Here is a 12248-nt window from a genome sequence, read left to right as displayed (position 1 = left end):
GGCGCACAGTTAGGGGGAACACTTTCTTGAAATTATTATGAGGGATCATCTTATTTACTACCGTCGTTCTAAGTAAACAAGATGCAAAAACATGATAAACATCACATGCAATCAAATAATAATAGTGACATGATATGGCCAATATCACATAGCTTCTTTGATCTCCATCTTGGGGCTCCATGATCATCTCGTCACTGGCATGACACCATGATTTCCATCATCATGATCTCCATCATCATGTCTCCATGAAGTTGCTCGCCAACTATTACTTCTACTACTATGGCTAACACGTTTAGCAATAAAGTAAAGTAATTTACATGGCGTTTCTCAATGACACACAGGTCATACAAAAAATAAAGACAACTCCTATGGCTCCTGCCGGTTGTCATACTCATCGACATGCAAGTCGTGATTCCTATTACAATAGCATGAACATCTCATACATCACATATATATCATTCATCATTCATCACAACTTTGGCCATATCACATCACAAAACACTTGCTGCAAAAACAAGTTAGACGTCCTCTAATTGTTGTTGCAAGTTTTACGTGGCTGCAATAGGGTTCTAGCAAGAACGTTTTCTTACCTACGTGAAAGCCACAACGTGATTTGTCAACTTCTATTTACCCTTCATAAGGACCCTTTTCATCGAATCCGCTCCAACTAAAGTGGGAGAGACAGACACCCGGTAGCCACCTTATGCAACTAGTGCATGTCAGTCGGTGGAACCGGTCTCACGTAAGCGTACGTGTAAGGTTGGTCCGGGCCGCTTCATCCCACAATACCGCTGAAGCAAAATAAGACTAGTAGCGGCAAGAAAGTTGACAACATCTACGCCCACAACAAATTGTGTTCTACTCGTGCAAAGAGAACTACGCATAGACCTAGCTCATGATGCCACTGTTGGGGAACGTTGTAGAAAACAAAATTTTTCCTACGGTTTCACCAAGATCCATCTATGAGTTCATCTAGCAACGAGTGATCGGATTGCATCTACATACCTTTGTAGATCATGCGCGGAAGCGTTCAAAGAACGGGGATGAGGAAGTCGTACTCGACGTGATCCAAATCACCGGAGATCCTAGCGCCGAACGGACGGCACCTCCGTGTTCAACAAACGTACGGTCAGCGTGACGTCTCCTCCTTCTTGATCCAGCAAGGGGGAAGGAGAGGTTGATGAAGATCCAGTAGCACGACGGTGTGGTGGTGGATGCAGCAGTCACCGCAGCAGGGCTTCGCCGTTCTTCTGCGAGAGGGAGAGGTGTAGCAGGGGAGAGGGAGGCGCCAAGAGTCAAGGGTGTGGCTGCCCCCTCCCTCCCCCCTTTATATAGGCCCCCTAGGGGGTGCGTCGGCCCTAGGAGATGGGATCTCCTAGGGGGGCGGCGGCCAAGGGGTGGAGTGCCCCCCAAGCCAGGTGGGGCGCCCCCCCACCCTAGGGTTCCCAACCCTAGGCGCATGGGGTGGGCCAAGGGGGGCGCACCAGCCCACTATGGGCTGGTTCCCCTCCCCACTTTATCCCATGGGGCCCTCCGGGATGGGTGGCCCCACCCGGTGGACCCCCGGGACCCTTCCGGTGGTCCTGGTACAATACCGGTGACCCCCGAAACTCTCCCGATGGCCAAAACTGCACTTTCTATATATAATTCTTCACCTCCGGACCATTCCGGAACTCCTCGTGACGTCCGGGATCTCATCCGGGACTCCGAACAACTTTCGGGTTACTGCATATTATATCTCTACAACCCTAGCGTCACCGAACCTTAAGTGTGTAGACCCTACGGGTTCGGGAGACATGTAGACATGACCGAGATGGCTCTCCGGTCAATAACCAACAGCGGAATCTGGATACCCATGTTGGCTCCCACATGCTCCTCGATGATCTCATCGGATGAACCACGATGTCGAGGATTCAAGCAACCCCGTATACAATTCCCTTTGTCAATCGGTACGTTACTTGGCCGAGATTCGATCGTCGGTATCCCAATACCTCGTTCAATCTCATTACCGGCAAGTCACTTTACTTGTACCGTAATGCATGATCCCGTGACCAGACACTTGGTCACTTTGAGCTCATTATGATGATGCATTACCGAGTGGGCCCAGAGATACCTCTCCGTCATACGGAGTGACAAATCCCAGTCTTGATCCGTGTCAACCCAACAGACACTTTCGGAGATACCCATAGTATACCTTTATAGTCACCCAGTTACGTTGTGACGTTTGGTACACCCAAAGCACTCCTACGGTATCCGGGAGTCACACGATCTCATGGTCTAAGGAAAAGATACTTGACATTGGAAAAACTCTAGCAAACGAACTATACGATCTTGTGCTATGTTTAGGATTGGGTCTTGTCCATCACATCATTCTCCTAATGATGTGATCTCGTTATCAATGACATCCAATGTCCATAGTCAGGAAACCATGACTATCTGTTGATCAACGAGCTAGTCAACTAGAGGCTTACTAGGGACATGTTGGTGTCTATGTATTCACACATGTATTACGATTTCCGGATAACACAATTATAGCATGAATAAAAGACAATTATCATGAACAAGGAAATATAATAATAATCCTTTTATTATTGCCTCTAGGGCATATTTCCAACAAGTTAGGGCTTAAAAACGGTTTCATGGTCTGTATATTTTGTTGAGGTGGTATATACTAACCCCTCATGATGACAGTGAAACTTGCGATGATAGGATGACACCCTTCTTTTGGATGTGGTGGTAGGATGACACCATAGTTGTGCTAAGTTAGAACTTGCTATGCCATATGATCATGCATGCTTACTACGTCTGCTCCATTGCTTGCTTCTTGATTGTTCTTTTGCTTGTTGCTTCAACTGCTGCTCTTGTGCACTGCTAGGACAAATGCTATGCGGTGTTCGTCTGAGGGCACCAGGGGTTTACAGTTCATAGGAAGTTTGCAGTGAACAAGTTGCATCTTACAGCAACAGAAGCCATAGAGGGTTTAAGACTAGGCAGGCGGCATAAAGAAGCTTACGCCAACTATGTGCGAAAGCACGCAGTTGGTGTGGTTGAAATTGGCAACGTTGTAGTTGCCAAGGCGGCGCCACGCCTTGTGGTGAAGAACTTCATCATCATCGTGCAGTTCATCGCCATTGTAGTGCTATGACGTTGGTGTGCTAGATGTGATCATGTGTAAGATAACCTCACCACATAGGGTACAAGGTTAGCACACTTCGCATCGTGTGCGCAACCAAACATCGTGCTTATGTGTGAGTTCAAACAATACGGACAACCAAAAAGCTATCCCCTAATACGTGAAAACTAAATACGGACAACCAAACATCTTGTAGGTGTTGGTTTAAAGGTTACATTTACTCAACCAGCCATCGACCCTTGAGCTAGTCAGGACCGGCCGCTACCAAACACGCCGATACAATATTCCAAAAAGTTTGGCGAGCTGCAAGTTCGTAGTGGGTCAATTCTCGTTCCTGATCTTTTTTGAAAGTTCGTTCCTGATTTCCACGTACATGACTTCCAACTGTCCAAGTCAATGAACTTCAAAAAAAAACTGTCCAAGTCAATGCATGGCGATCGTCCACTGAAAAAGATAAAAATAAAAATCATGGCGATCGTAGCTGGACCGGCCATGGCCATGGCCATGCCTGACTGACCTGCGCCAGCGTACGAGACCCTCGGCGAGTCGTGGCCGAGAGACTTGGTACGTGCATCTTGTTCCCCCACACGGCCACATCAACCCGTTCGCCACGCAGTGGCTGTGTACCTGGCCTTGTTGTTTTCTGTTTTAGTCCCGTGCGAGGTGTGCCCCGGACGTGTACGCCGGGTATGGAGTATCATGTACTCCTATGTATTCCTACGTCCGTCCAAAGTTGTGGCTTGTCCGTGCTGTGGAACTCCGGTAAATGGTGCCTTCGGCGATGCTCTGTTCCGTGTACTGTAGTGCGTGAAACGGTTGGCGCATGTACAGATGTACTCTACTCGTTTTGCATGCCGTCTTGGAGCAGCTGAGTCTCCTCAGGTAAATATATATATATATTTTTTAAAAAAAATTGTAAATGTATTTTGAAGTATTCATGATGCATTCAAAAAGTTGACAATGTGTATTTCAAAAAATGTTCGACGTGTATTTAAAAATCATTGTGTAAAATCATTCTTGCATTTCAAGAAACACGTTGAATTTTTTTAATACAAGTTGAACAGTCATATTTCAAGATACCTATTTTTAGTTTTTAAATCCATGTAAAAATAAACACAAACTTGGAGGAAAACAATAATAAAAACCGGTGGCTGGACATATAATTGGGCAAAAATATAACCAATTTCTAAAACCGCTAGCTGGGCGTATAATTAAGAAAAAATGAACGACGTGTTTCTCATGCGGTTAGCTAATGATCCCTAATTTTCTGAAAATTAGAAAACTCGCCGAATGTATTTCGTTTGAGATTGGATTGGTTCGGAAATATATAAAGAAAATAAGGAACTGAATGTAATAAGCAAGTAACAGAAGGTGGCGCTGTGGCTAGGCCTACAAGCGCATGCCACAAGCGTTCGAGTTTGAATCTCACAGACGCCATGGTATCAATTTGTCACTCTAGCTTAAATTATGGTACCAACGTCTCGTAAGGTGACCATATTATCACCCTAGCTTAAATTTGTCGCGTTGTGCGTACGAAACTGTGATATTTGGTGTCAGATAAGACTTTTCGGCTGTCATCGACAAGGTCAGGCCGACTCCGGTATGAGAGTGGCGACAACAGCATGTTGGCGGCTCGTCCTATCAGCGGCAGTGGCCGTTCAGTGGTCCATTGACCTCGATGTAATTTTTACTATGTTTGAGGTGCTTTGTACTTTCAATGAATCTTTATAATACTTGTAACAAATAAATAAAAATTCCTCCTCCCTCATAAAAAATAAATAAAAATTGTGGTACTCCGTCGTTAAATCCCTCCTCTAGCGCGGTTACTGTAGACAGAGGATCTGCATCCCTCTCCCCGCCCGCGCGGCAGCCACCTCCTCCCTCGTTGTACACCCTCGCCAATCTCCCGCTACCGAACACTGGCACCCGCATTGCTCCGAGCTCAACGCACGAGCACCCGCCATTAACTATTCACAAGCTTCACTTCGCTCTGCAATTTCTCTGTAAGATCGAGGCAGAGCGTACGCAGAAAAGCAAAGCGCGCGAGTGTGTTCCGAGATGGCTACGGCGCTGTTGCCGGGCACCGGGATGACGCTATCTGGGGCGTGGCAGCAGGTCCGTGGCCCGGTGATCGTGCCGCTGCTGCGCGCGTCCGTGCTGCTCTGCGTCGCCATGTCCGCGATGCTGTTCACGGAGAAGGTGTACATGGCGGTGGTCGTCCTCGCGCTGCGGCTGCTCGGCCGCCGCCCCGAGCGGCAGTACCGGTGGGAGCCCATGCGCGACGGCGAGGATCCCGAGCTCGGCAGCGCCGCCTACCCCATGGTCCTTGTCCAGATTCCCATGTACAACGAGCGCGAGGTGAGCACTGTGCACCGGCACGACGGCGGTGCATTGCATATTCAGTGCGTCCTTGGCTGACTACTACGTACGAGTAGTCTGCTACGATGTTCTCTGGCAGACTGAGCTTTCGTATCCTCGTTGATTTGCAGGTGTACCGGCTGTCGATCGGGGCGGCGTGCGGGCTCTCCTGGCCGTCCGATCGGATCATCGTCCAGGTGCTCGACGACTCCACAGACCCTGTCGTCAAGGTAAATTGGGGAACGATCACCTTTTGTCATTAGAATATCACGAGACAGTTTAGCTTATTAGAGGAATTTGGTTAGCATCTTTGTTTGCATGTCCTGGGGCAGTGGTGTGCTGCAGTGCACGCATGCTACTCACTCAGTTTTGGGTCGACACTATCTCTGCACTGCACGGACGACCCGCGAGAAATGAAAATAAAAACGATGGTTTGTGAGTGTGCAGGAGTTGGTGCAGGTGGAGTGCCAGCGCTGGGCGAGGAAGGGCGTGAACATCAAGTATGAGACCCGGAACAACCGGTGCGGGTACAAGGCCGGCGCGCTCAAGGAAGGCATGAAGCACGGCTACGTCAAAGACTGCGACTTGGTGGCCATCTTCGACGCCGACTTCCAGCCGGAGCCCGACTTCCTGTCGCGCTCCGTCCCCTTCCTCGTCCACAACCCCGATATCGCCCTCGTGCAAGCCCGTTGGAAATTCGGTATGTACACTAAGCTAATAAATTGGTTCTGTTCACACTAACACGGCAAACACTGTTATTTGCGCTTCTCGAGCTCTGAGACGAAATTGCAATAACTGAAATCGTCTGACTTGACAAAATGTATATCGTGTGTATGTACTTAGTTATGTTCCAAATAATTTAGAACTATTAGCATGGATTTTTCAATGTCAGATGCACCGGTGGAACACTTATGAGTTAAACTTATTTTATAGCTGGAAGTTTAGCTTAGCCGTAAAAGTGCTCGCACATATACTATTATGTAGTTCTGAAAAATCCTTTAGCCTTGTAACTATAATTTTCTGAATTACTTACACATAAGTGCTACTCCTTTAAAAGGAAACATGTATCAGTATCATTGGCTAGTTTAGCAATGGCATATTGATGATATGATGTTGTTTGGTGATACGTGATAGTACTTACTTGGTACTACTACTTTTTTTGGGTTGAATTTCTTCTGCATTGTGATGACATTTCTCTTGTTGCTGCCGCTGCTTCTGGGCGAACAGTGAATGCAGATGAATGCTTGATGACAAGAATGCAGGAGATGTCCTTGGACTACCACTTCAAGGTGGAGCAAGAAGTGGGCTCCTCGACCTATGCCTTTTTTGGATTCAATGGTAAACTTGGTCACAACTTTGCTCTTGTGGAGCATTCTGTATGTTTCCTTTTTATTATTTCCATGATTTTGTCTATATTTCTTCTGTAGCGATAGATATGTGTTCCTTCCCTTGTTTCCAGTTAACAACAGAACTTGTTGAATAGGAACCGCTGGTGTGTGGCGCATATCTGCTCTGAATGAGGCAGGTGGTTGGAAGGACCGAACCACAGTTGAAGACATGGACCTGGCTGTCCGAGCAAGTCTCAAGGGATGGAAATTTGTGTACCTTGGTGATCTCAAGGTAAATATGCACCATTAACCTACAAGTTCATGCCACATTAGAGCATCATTCTATTGCTTACTTATATGTTAATTGTTGTGGAGGTTCAAATAAATGTAGAGCGAACCATGTGTCGAACTTGTAATTGTTGTTTTCAGGTAAAAAATGAGCTCCCTAGTACGTTCAAAGCATTTCGGTACCAGCAACATAGATGGTCGTGCGGGCCGGCAAATCTGTTCAGGAAAATGGTGATGGAGATCATCACAAATAAGGTCACTTACACTAGGCTATATTTTGGGGGACGTTAGTACATGCAGAATTTACTTGCTAACTAGCTATATAATGTCTTGATGCAGAAAGTGACACTTTGGAAGAAAATCCATGTGGTCTACAACTTCTTCTTTCTGCGCAAGGTTGTCGCACACATTGTGACCTTTGTGTTCTACTGCCTTGTTATCCCGGCCACGGTCTTAGTTCCCGAGGTTGAGGTACCAAAGTGGGGTTGCGTATATATTCCAGCTATTATCACCCTTCTCAGTGTTGTTGGGACTCCAAGGTGCCAATCATCTAAACATCTATGAAATTTGTTTAAAAGTTGATGAACCTATGCTTCCTGACTTCTGGGCAATGACAGATGCATATTAACATGAGAAATCGTCAAATGTCGCAGGTCTGTTCACTTAGTTATCTTTTGGGCACTATTTGAGAATGTTATGTCATTGCATAGAGCAAAGGCCACCTTCATCGGTCTATTGGAGGCACACACGGTGAATGAATGGGTGGTGACAGAAAAGCTTGGTGACACTGTGAAGACTAAAATGCCAAGTAAAGCTTTGAAAAAGTTGAGGATGGGGATAGGAGAAAGGTACACAATGATAATTTCCTTAATTCATGTGCATTTCTTGATTCTCCTATCTAAACTATTATATGAAATCAGGTTACATCTTTGGGAGCTTGGTGTTGCAGCCTACCTCTTCATTTGCGGATGCTACATCATTTCATTTGGGAATAACCATTACTTCATCTTTCTCCTTATGCAATCCATCGCTTTCTTCATCGTCGGTGTGGGCTATGTTGGGACATTCGTCACACAATGATGGTATCCGTTCTGAGTTTACCATGTCTTCGATGCTTTCAAGTTTCATGCTATATAATATAATCAATATGAAAGATAAGATCAAGAAGCCTTCTCTTGAGTGTAATGTCCTTTGACAAAAATGCAGTAGCAACACATCACATAGGTATATGGGTGTGTTTTAGCTGCTAGGAATGTGCCATACGCATGAGATCGGTGATGATCAAGCAAGTTGTCTAGAGTATCTGCATCACTGTAGCAAAAAAGAAATGATATTTTTCCAAGGTTCGCCATTTTTCTAGACATATAAGCAAGGAAAAGTATCACCTTCCATTGTTAAGGAAGAAAGTAAAGTGCCTGGTGTTTCCTCACCTTTGGCCCACACCTTCAGTTATATCTTTTACCCTTTACCCCTGCTGAATGTTAAGTTCAATAAATAAATGCATTTTGGGAACATTTCCTTTAAGGAAATTGTATTTCAAACAGAGTTAGTAGCATACAAGCATTGCTTGCAGGAGACTAGCTTCTCTATCTCTTGTTGAGTTCATTGGACAATAGGAGGGAGCACCGACGAGCACACACACATGGGGTGGACCAGTGCTGGGCGTGAGCATCTGATGACCCACAAGTATAGGGGATCTATCGTAGTCCTTTCGATAAGTAAGAGTGTCGAACCCAACAAGAAGCAGAAGGAAATGATAAGCGGTTTTCAGCAAGGTATTCTCTGCAAGTACTGAAATAAGTGGTAACAGATAGTTTTGTGATAAGATAGGTTGTAACGAGCAGCAAGTAACAAAAGTAAATAAAGTGCAGCAAGGTGGCCCAATCCTTTTTGTAGCAAAGGACAAGCCGGAACAAACTCTTATAATAGGAAAAGCGCTCCCGAGGACACATGGGAATATCGTCAAGCTAGTTTTCATCACGTTCATATGATTCGCGTTCGATACTTTGATAATTTGATATGTGGGTGGACCGGTGCTTGGGTGCTGTTCTTACTTGAACAAGCATCCCACTTATGATTAACCTCTATTGCAAGCATCCGCAACTACAACAAAAGTATTAAGGTAAACCTAACGATAGCATGAAACATGTGGATCCAAATCAGCCCCTTACGAAGCAACGCATAAACTGGGGTTTAAGCTTCTGTCACTCTAGCAACCCATCATCTACCTATTACTTCCCAATGCCTTTCTCTAGACCCAAATAATGGTGAAGTGTTATGTAGTCAACGTTCACATAACACCACTAGAGGCTAGACAACATACATCTTATCAAAATATCAAACGAATACCAAATTCACATGACTACTAATAGCAAGACTTCTCCCTTGTCCTCAGGAACAAACATAATTACTCACAAAGCATATTCATGTTCATAATCAGATGGGTAATAATATGTATAGGATCTGAACATATGATCTTCCACCAAATAAACCAACTAGCATCAACTACAAGGAGTAATCAACACTACTAGCAACCTACTAGCACCAATCCCGGACTTTGAGACAAGAATTGGATACAAGAGATGAACTAGGGTTTGGAGATGAGATGGTGCTGGTGAAGATGTTGATGGAAATTGCCCTCTCCCGATGAGAGGAGCGTTGGTGATGACGATGGTGATGATTTCCCCCTCCCGGAGGGAAGTTTCCCCGGCAGAACAGCTCTGCCGGAGCTCTAGATTGGATCTGCCAAGGTTCCGCCTCGTGGCGGCGGAGTCTCATCCCAAAAAGTTCCTTCTTATTTTTTTCTCATCAAGACTTCATATATGAGAAGATGGACGTCGGAGAGCCACCAGGGGGCCCACGAGGTAGGGGGCGTGCCCCCACCCTCGTGAGCAGGGTGTGGGCCCCATGGCCTTCATCTTTGGCGATGATTTTTCTTTATTTGTTTTAAGATGTTCCGTGGAGTTTCGGGACTTTTGGAGTTGCGTAGAATAGGTCTCTAATATTTGCTCCTTTTCCAGCCCAGAATTCCAGCTGCCGGCATTCTCCCTCCTTATGTAAACCTTGTAAAATAAGAGAGAATAGCCATAAGTATTGTGACATAAAGTGAAATAACAGTCCATAATGCGATAAATATCGATATAAAAGCATGATGCAAAATGGACGTATCAACTCCCCAAGCTTAGACCTCGCTTGTCCTCAAGCGAAAAGCCGATAACAATAAATATGTCCTCATGTTTAGAGGTAGAGGCGTCGATAAAAATAAAATACGGACATGAAGGCATCATGATTATTCCCATAGCAGCAACATATATAGCTTTTGTCATATGATTACTTATGTTCAAGTGATGATCTATTCACAATGCAAAAGTATAAATCATAAACCTTATTGGGCTCCAACAAACTATAATCTCAGTCATTGAAGCAATTGCAATTTATCATAACATCAGAAAGAGTCTATGTCAGAGCTAAAAAGCAAGTCCACATACTCAACTATCATTTAGTCCTCCATAATTGCTAACACTCACGCGATACTTGTGGTTACGGAGTTTTAATCGGACACAGAGAAAGATAGGGGCTTATAGTTTTGCCCCACAACCTTTTACCTCAAGGTTAATGTCAACAATAATGGTTCATGCTCCCCTACATCCAATTATATATATATATATATATATATATATATCATGTTCTTTCCAACATGCTGAGCTTGCCAAAGGATAAAATGAAAAAGAAAAGGTGAAGATCACCATGACTCTTGCATAAGGTAGAAGATAATAATAAAGGATAGGCCCTTCGCAGAGGGAAGCAGAGGTTGCCATGCGCTTTTATGGTTTGATGTATAAAATCTCAATGCGAAAGAACGTCACTTTATATTGCCCCTTGTGATATGAACCTTTATTATGCAGTCCGTCGCTTTTATTACTTCCACATCACTAGATCGTATAAAGCTTATTTCTCGCACACCAATCAATCATACATATTTATAGCAATTTTTATTGCTTTGCACCGATGACAACTTACTTGAAGGATCTTACTCAATCCATAGGTAGATATGGTGGACTCTCATGGCAAAACTGGTTTAAGGGTATTTGGAAGCACAAGTAGTATTTCTACTTGGTGCTGAGAATTTGGCTTGCATGAGGGGGGAAAGGCAAGCTCAACAAGTTAGAGGTGAAGGAAATATGCCCTAGAGGCAATAATAAAGTTATTATTTATTTCCTTATTTCATGATAAATGTTTATTATTCATGCTAGAATTGTATTAACCGGAAACATAATACATGTGTGAATACATAGACAAACAGAGTGTCACTAGTATGCCTCTACTTGACTAGCTCGTTAATCAAAGATGGTTATGTTTCCTAACCATAGACAAAGAGTTGCTATTTGATTAACGGGATCACATCATTAGGAGAATGATGTGATTGACTTGACCCATTCCGTTAGCTTAGCACTCGATCGTTTAGTATGTTGCTATTGCTTTCTTCATGACTTATACATGTTCCTATGACTATGAGATTATGCAACTCCCATTTGCTGGAGGAACACTTTGTGTGCTACCAAACGTCACAACGTAACTGGGTGATTATAAAGGAGCTCTACAGGTGTCTCCAAAGGTACATGTTGGGTTGGCGTATTTCGAGATTAGGATTTGTCACTCCGATTGTCGGAGAGGTATCTCTGGGCCCTCTCGGTAATGCACATCACATAAGCCTTGCAAGCATTACAACTAATGAGTTAGTTGCAAGATGATGTATTACGAAACGAGTAAAGAGACTTGCCGGTAATGAGATTGAACTAGGTATTGAGATACCGACGATCGAATCTCGGGCAAGTAACATACTGATGACAAAGGGAACAACGTATGTTGTTATGCGGTCTGACCGATAAAGATCTTCGTAGAATATGTGGGAGCCAATATGAGCATCTAGGTTCCGCTATTGGTTATTAACCGGAGACGTGTCTCGGTCATGTCTACATTGTTCTCGAACCCGTAGGGTCCGCACGCTTAAGGTTGTGATGACAGTTATATTATGAGTTTATGCATTTTGATGTACCGAAGTTTGTTTGGAGTCCCGGATGTGATCACGGACATGACGAGGAGTCTCGAAATGGTCGAGACATAAAGATTGATATATTGGA

General features: G+C 44.4%; 1 protein-coding gene across 1 annotated transcript; it reads left to right on the top strand.

The window, feature by feature from the left end:
* The first annotated feature begins 4969 nt into the window (after positions 1–4969).
* On the top strand, positions 4970–8620 carry LOC125527741 (putative glucomannan 4-beta-mannosyltransferase 9). The gene is made up of 9 exons (XM_048692253.2): positions 4970–5491; positions 5623–5721; positions 5939–6191; positions 6719–6829; positions 6975–7111; positions 7249–7362; positions 7447–7646; positions 7761–7955; positions 8028–8620. Exons 1-9 carry the CDS (start codon positions 5192–5194, stop codon positions 8185–8187), a joined length of 1569 nt encoding a protein of 522 aa, XP_048548210.2. The 5' UTR covers positions 4970–5191; the 3' UTR covers positions 8188–8620.
* The last annotated feature ends 3628 nt before the right edge of the window (positions 8621–12248 follow it).

Source organism: Triticum urartu, chromosome 7A (genome assembly GCF_056163025.1).
Source record: "Triticum urartu cultivar PI428250 chromosome 7A, HENAU_Tu73, whole genome shotgun sequence".
Lineage (NCBI taxonomy): Eukaryota > Viridiplantae > Streptophyta > Magnoliopsida > Poales > Poaceae > Triticum > Triticum urartu.
This window is presented reverse-complemented; position numbering and strand designations above follow the sequence as displayed.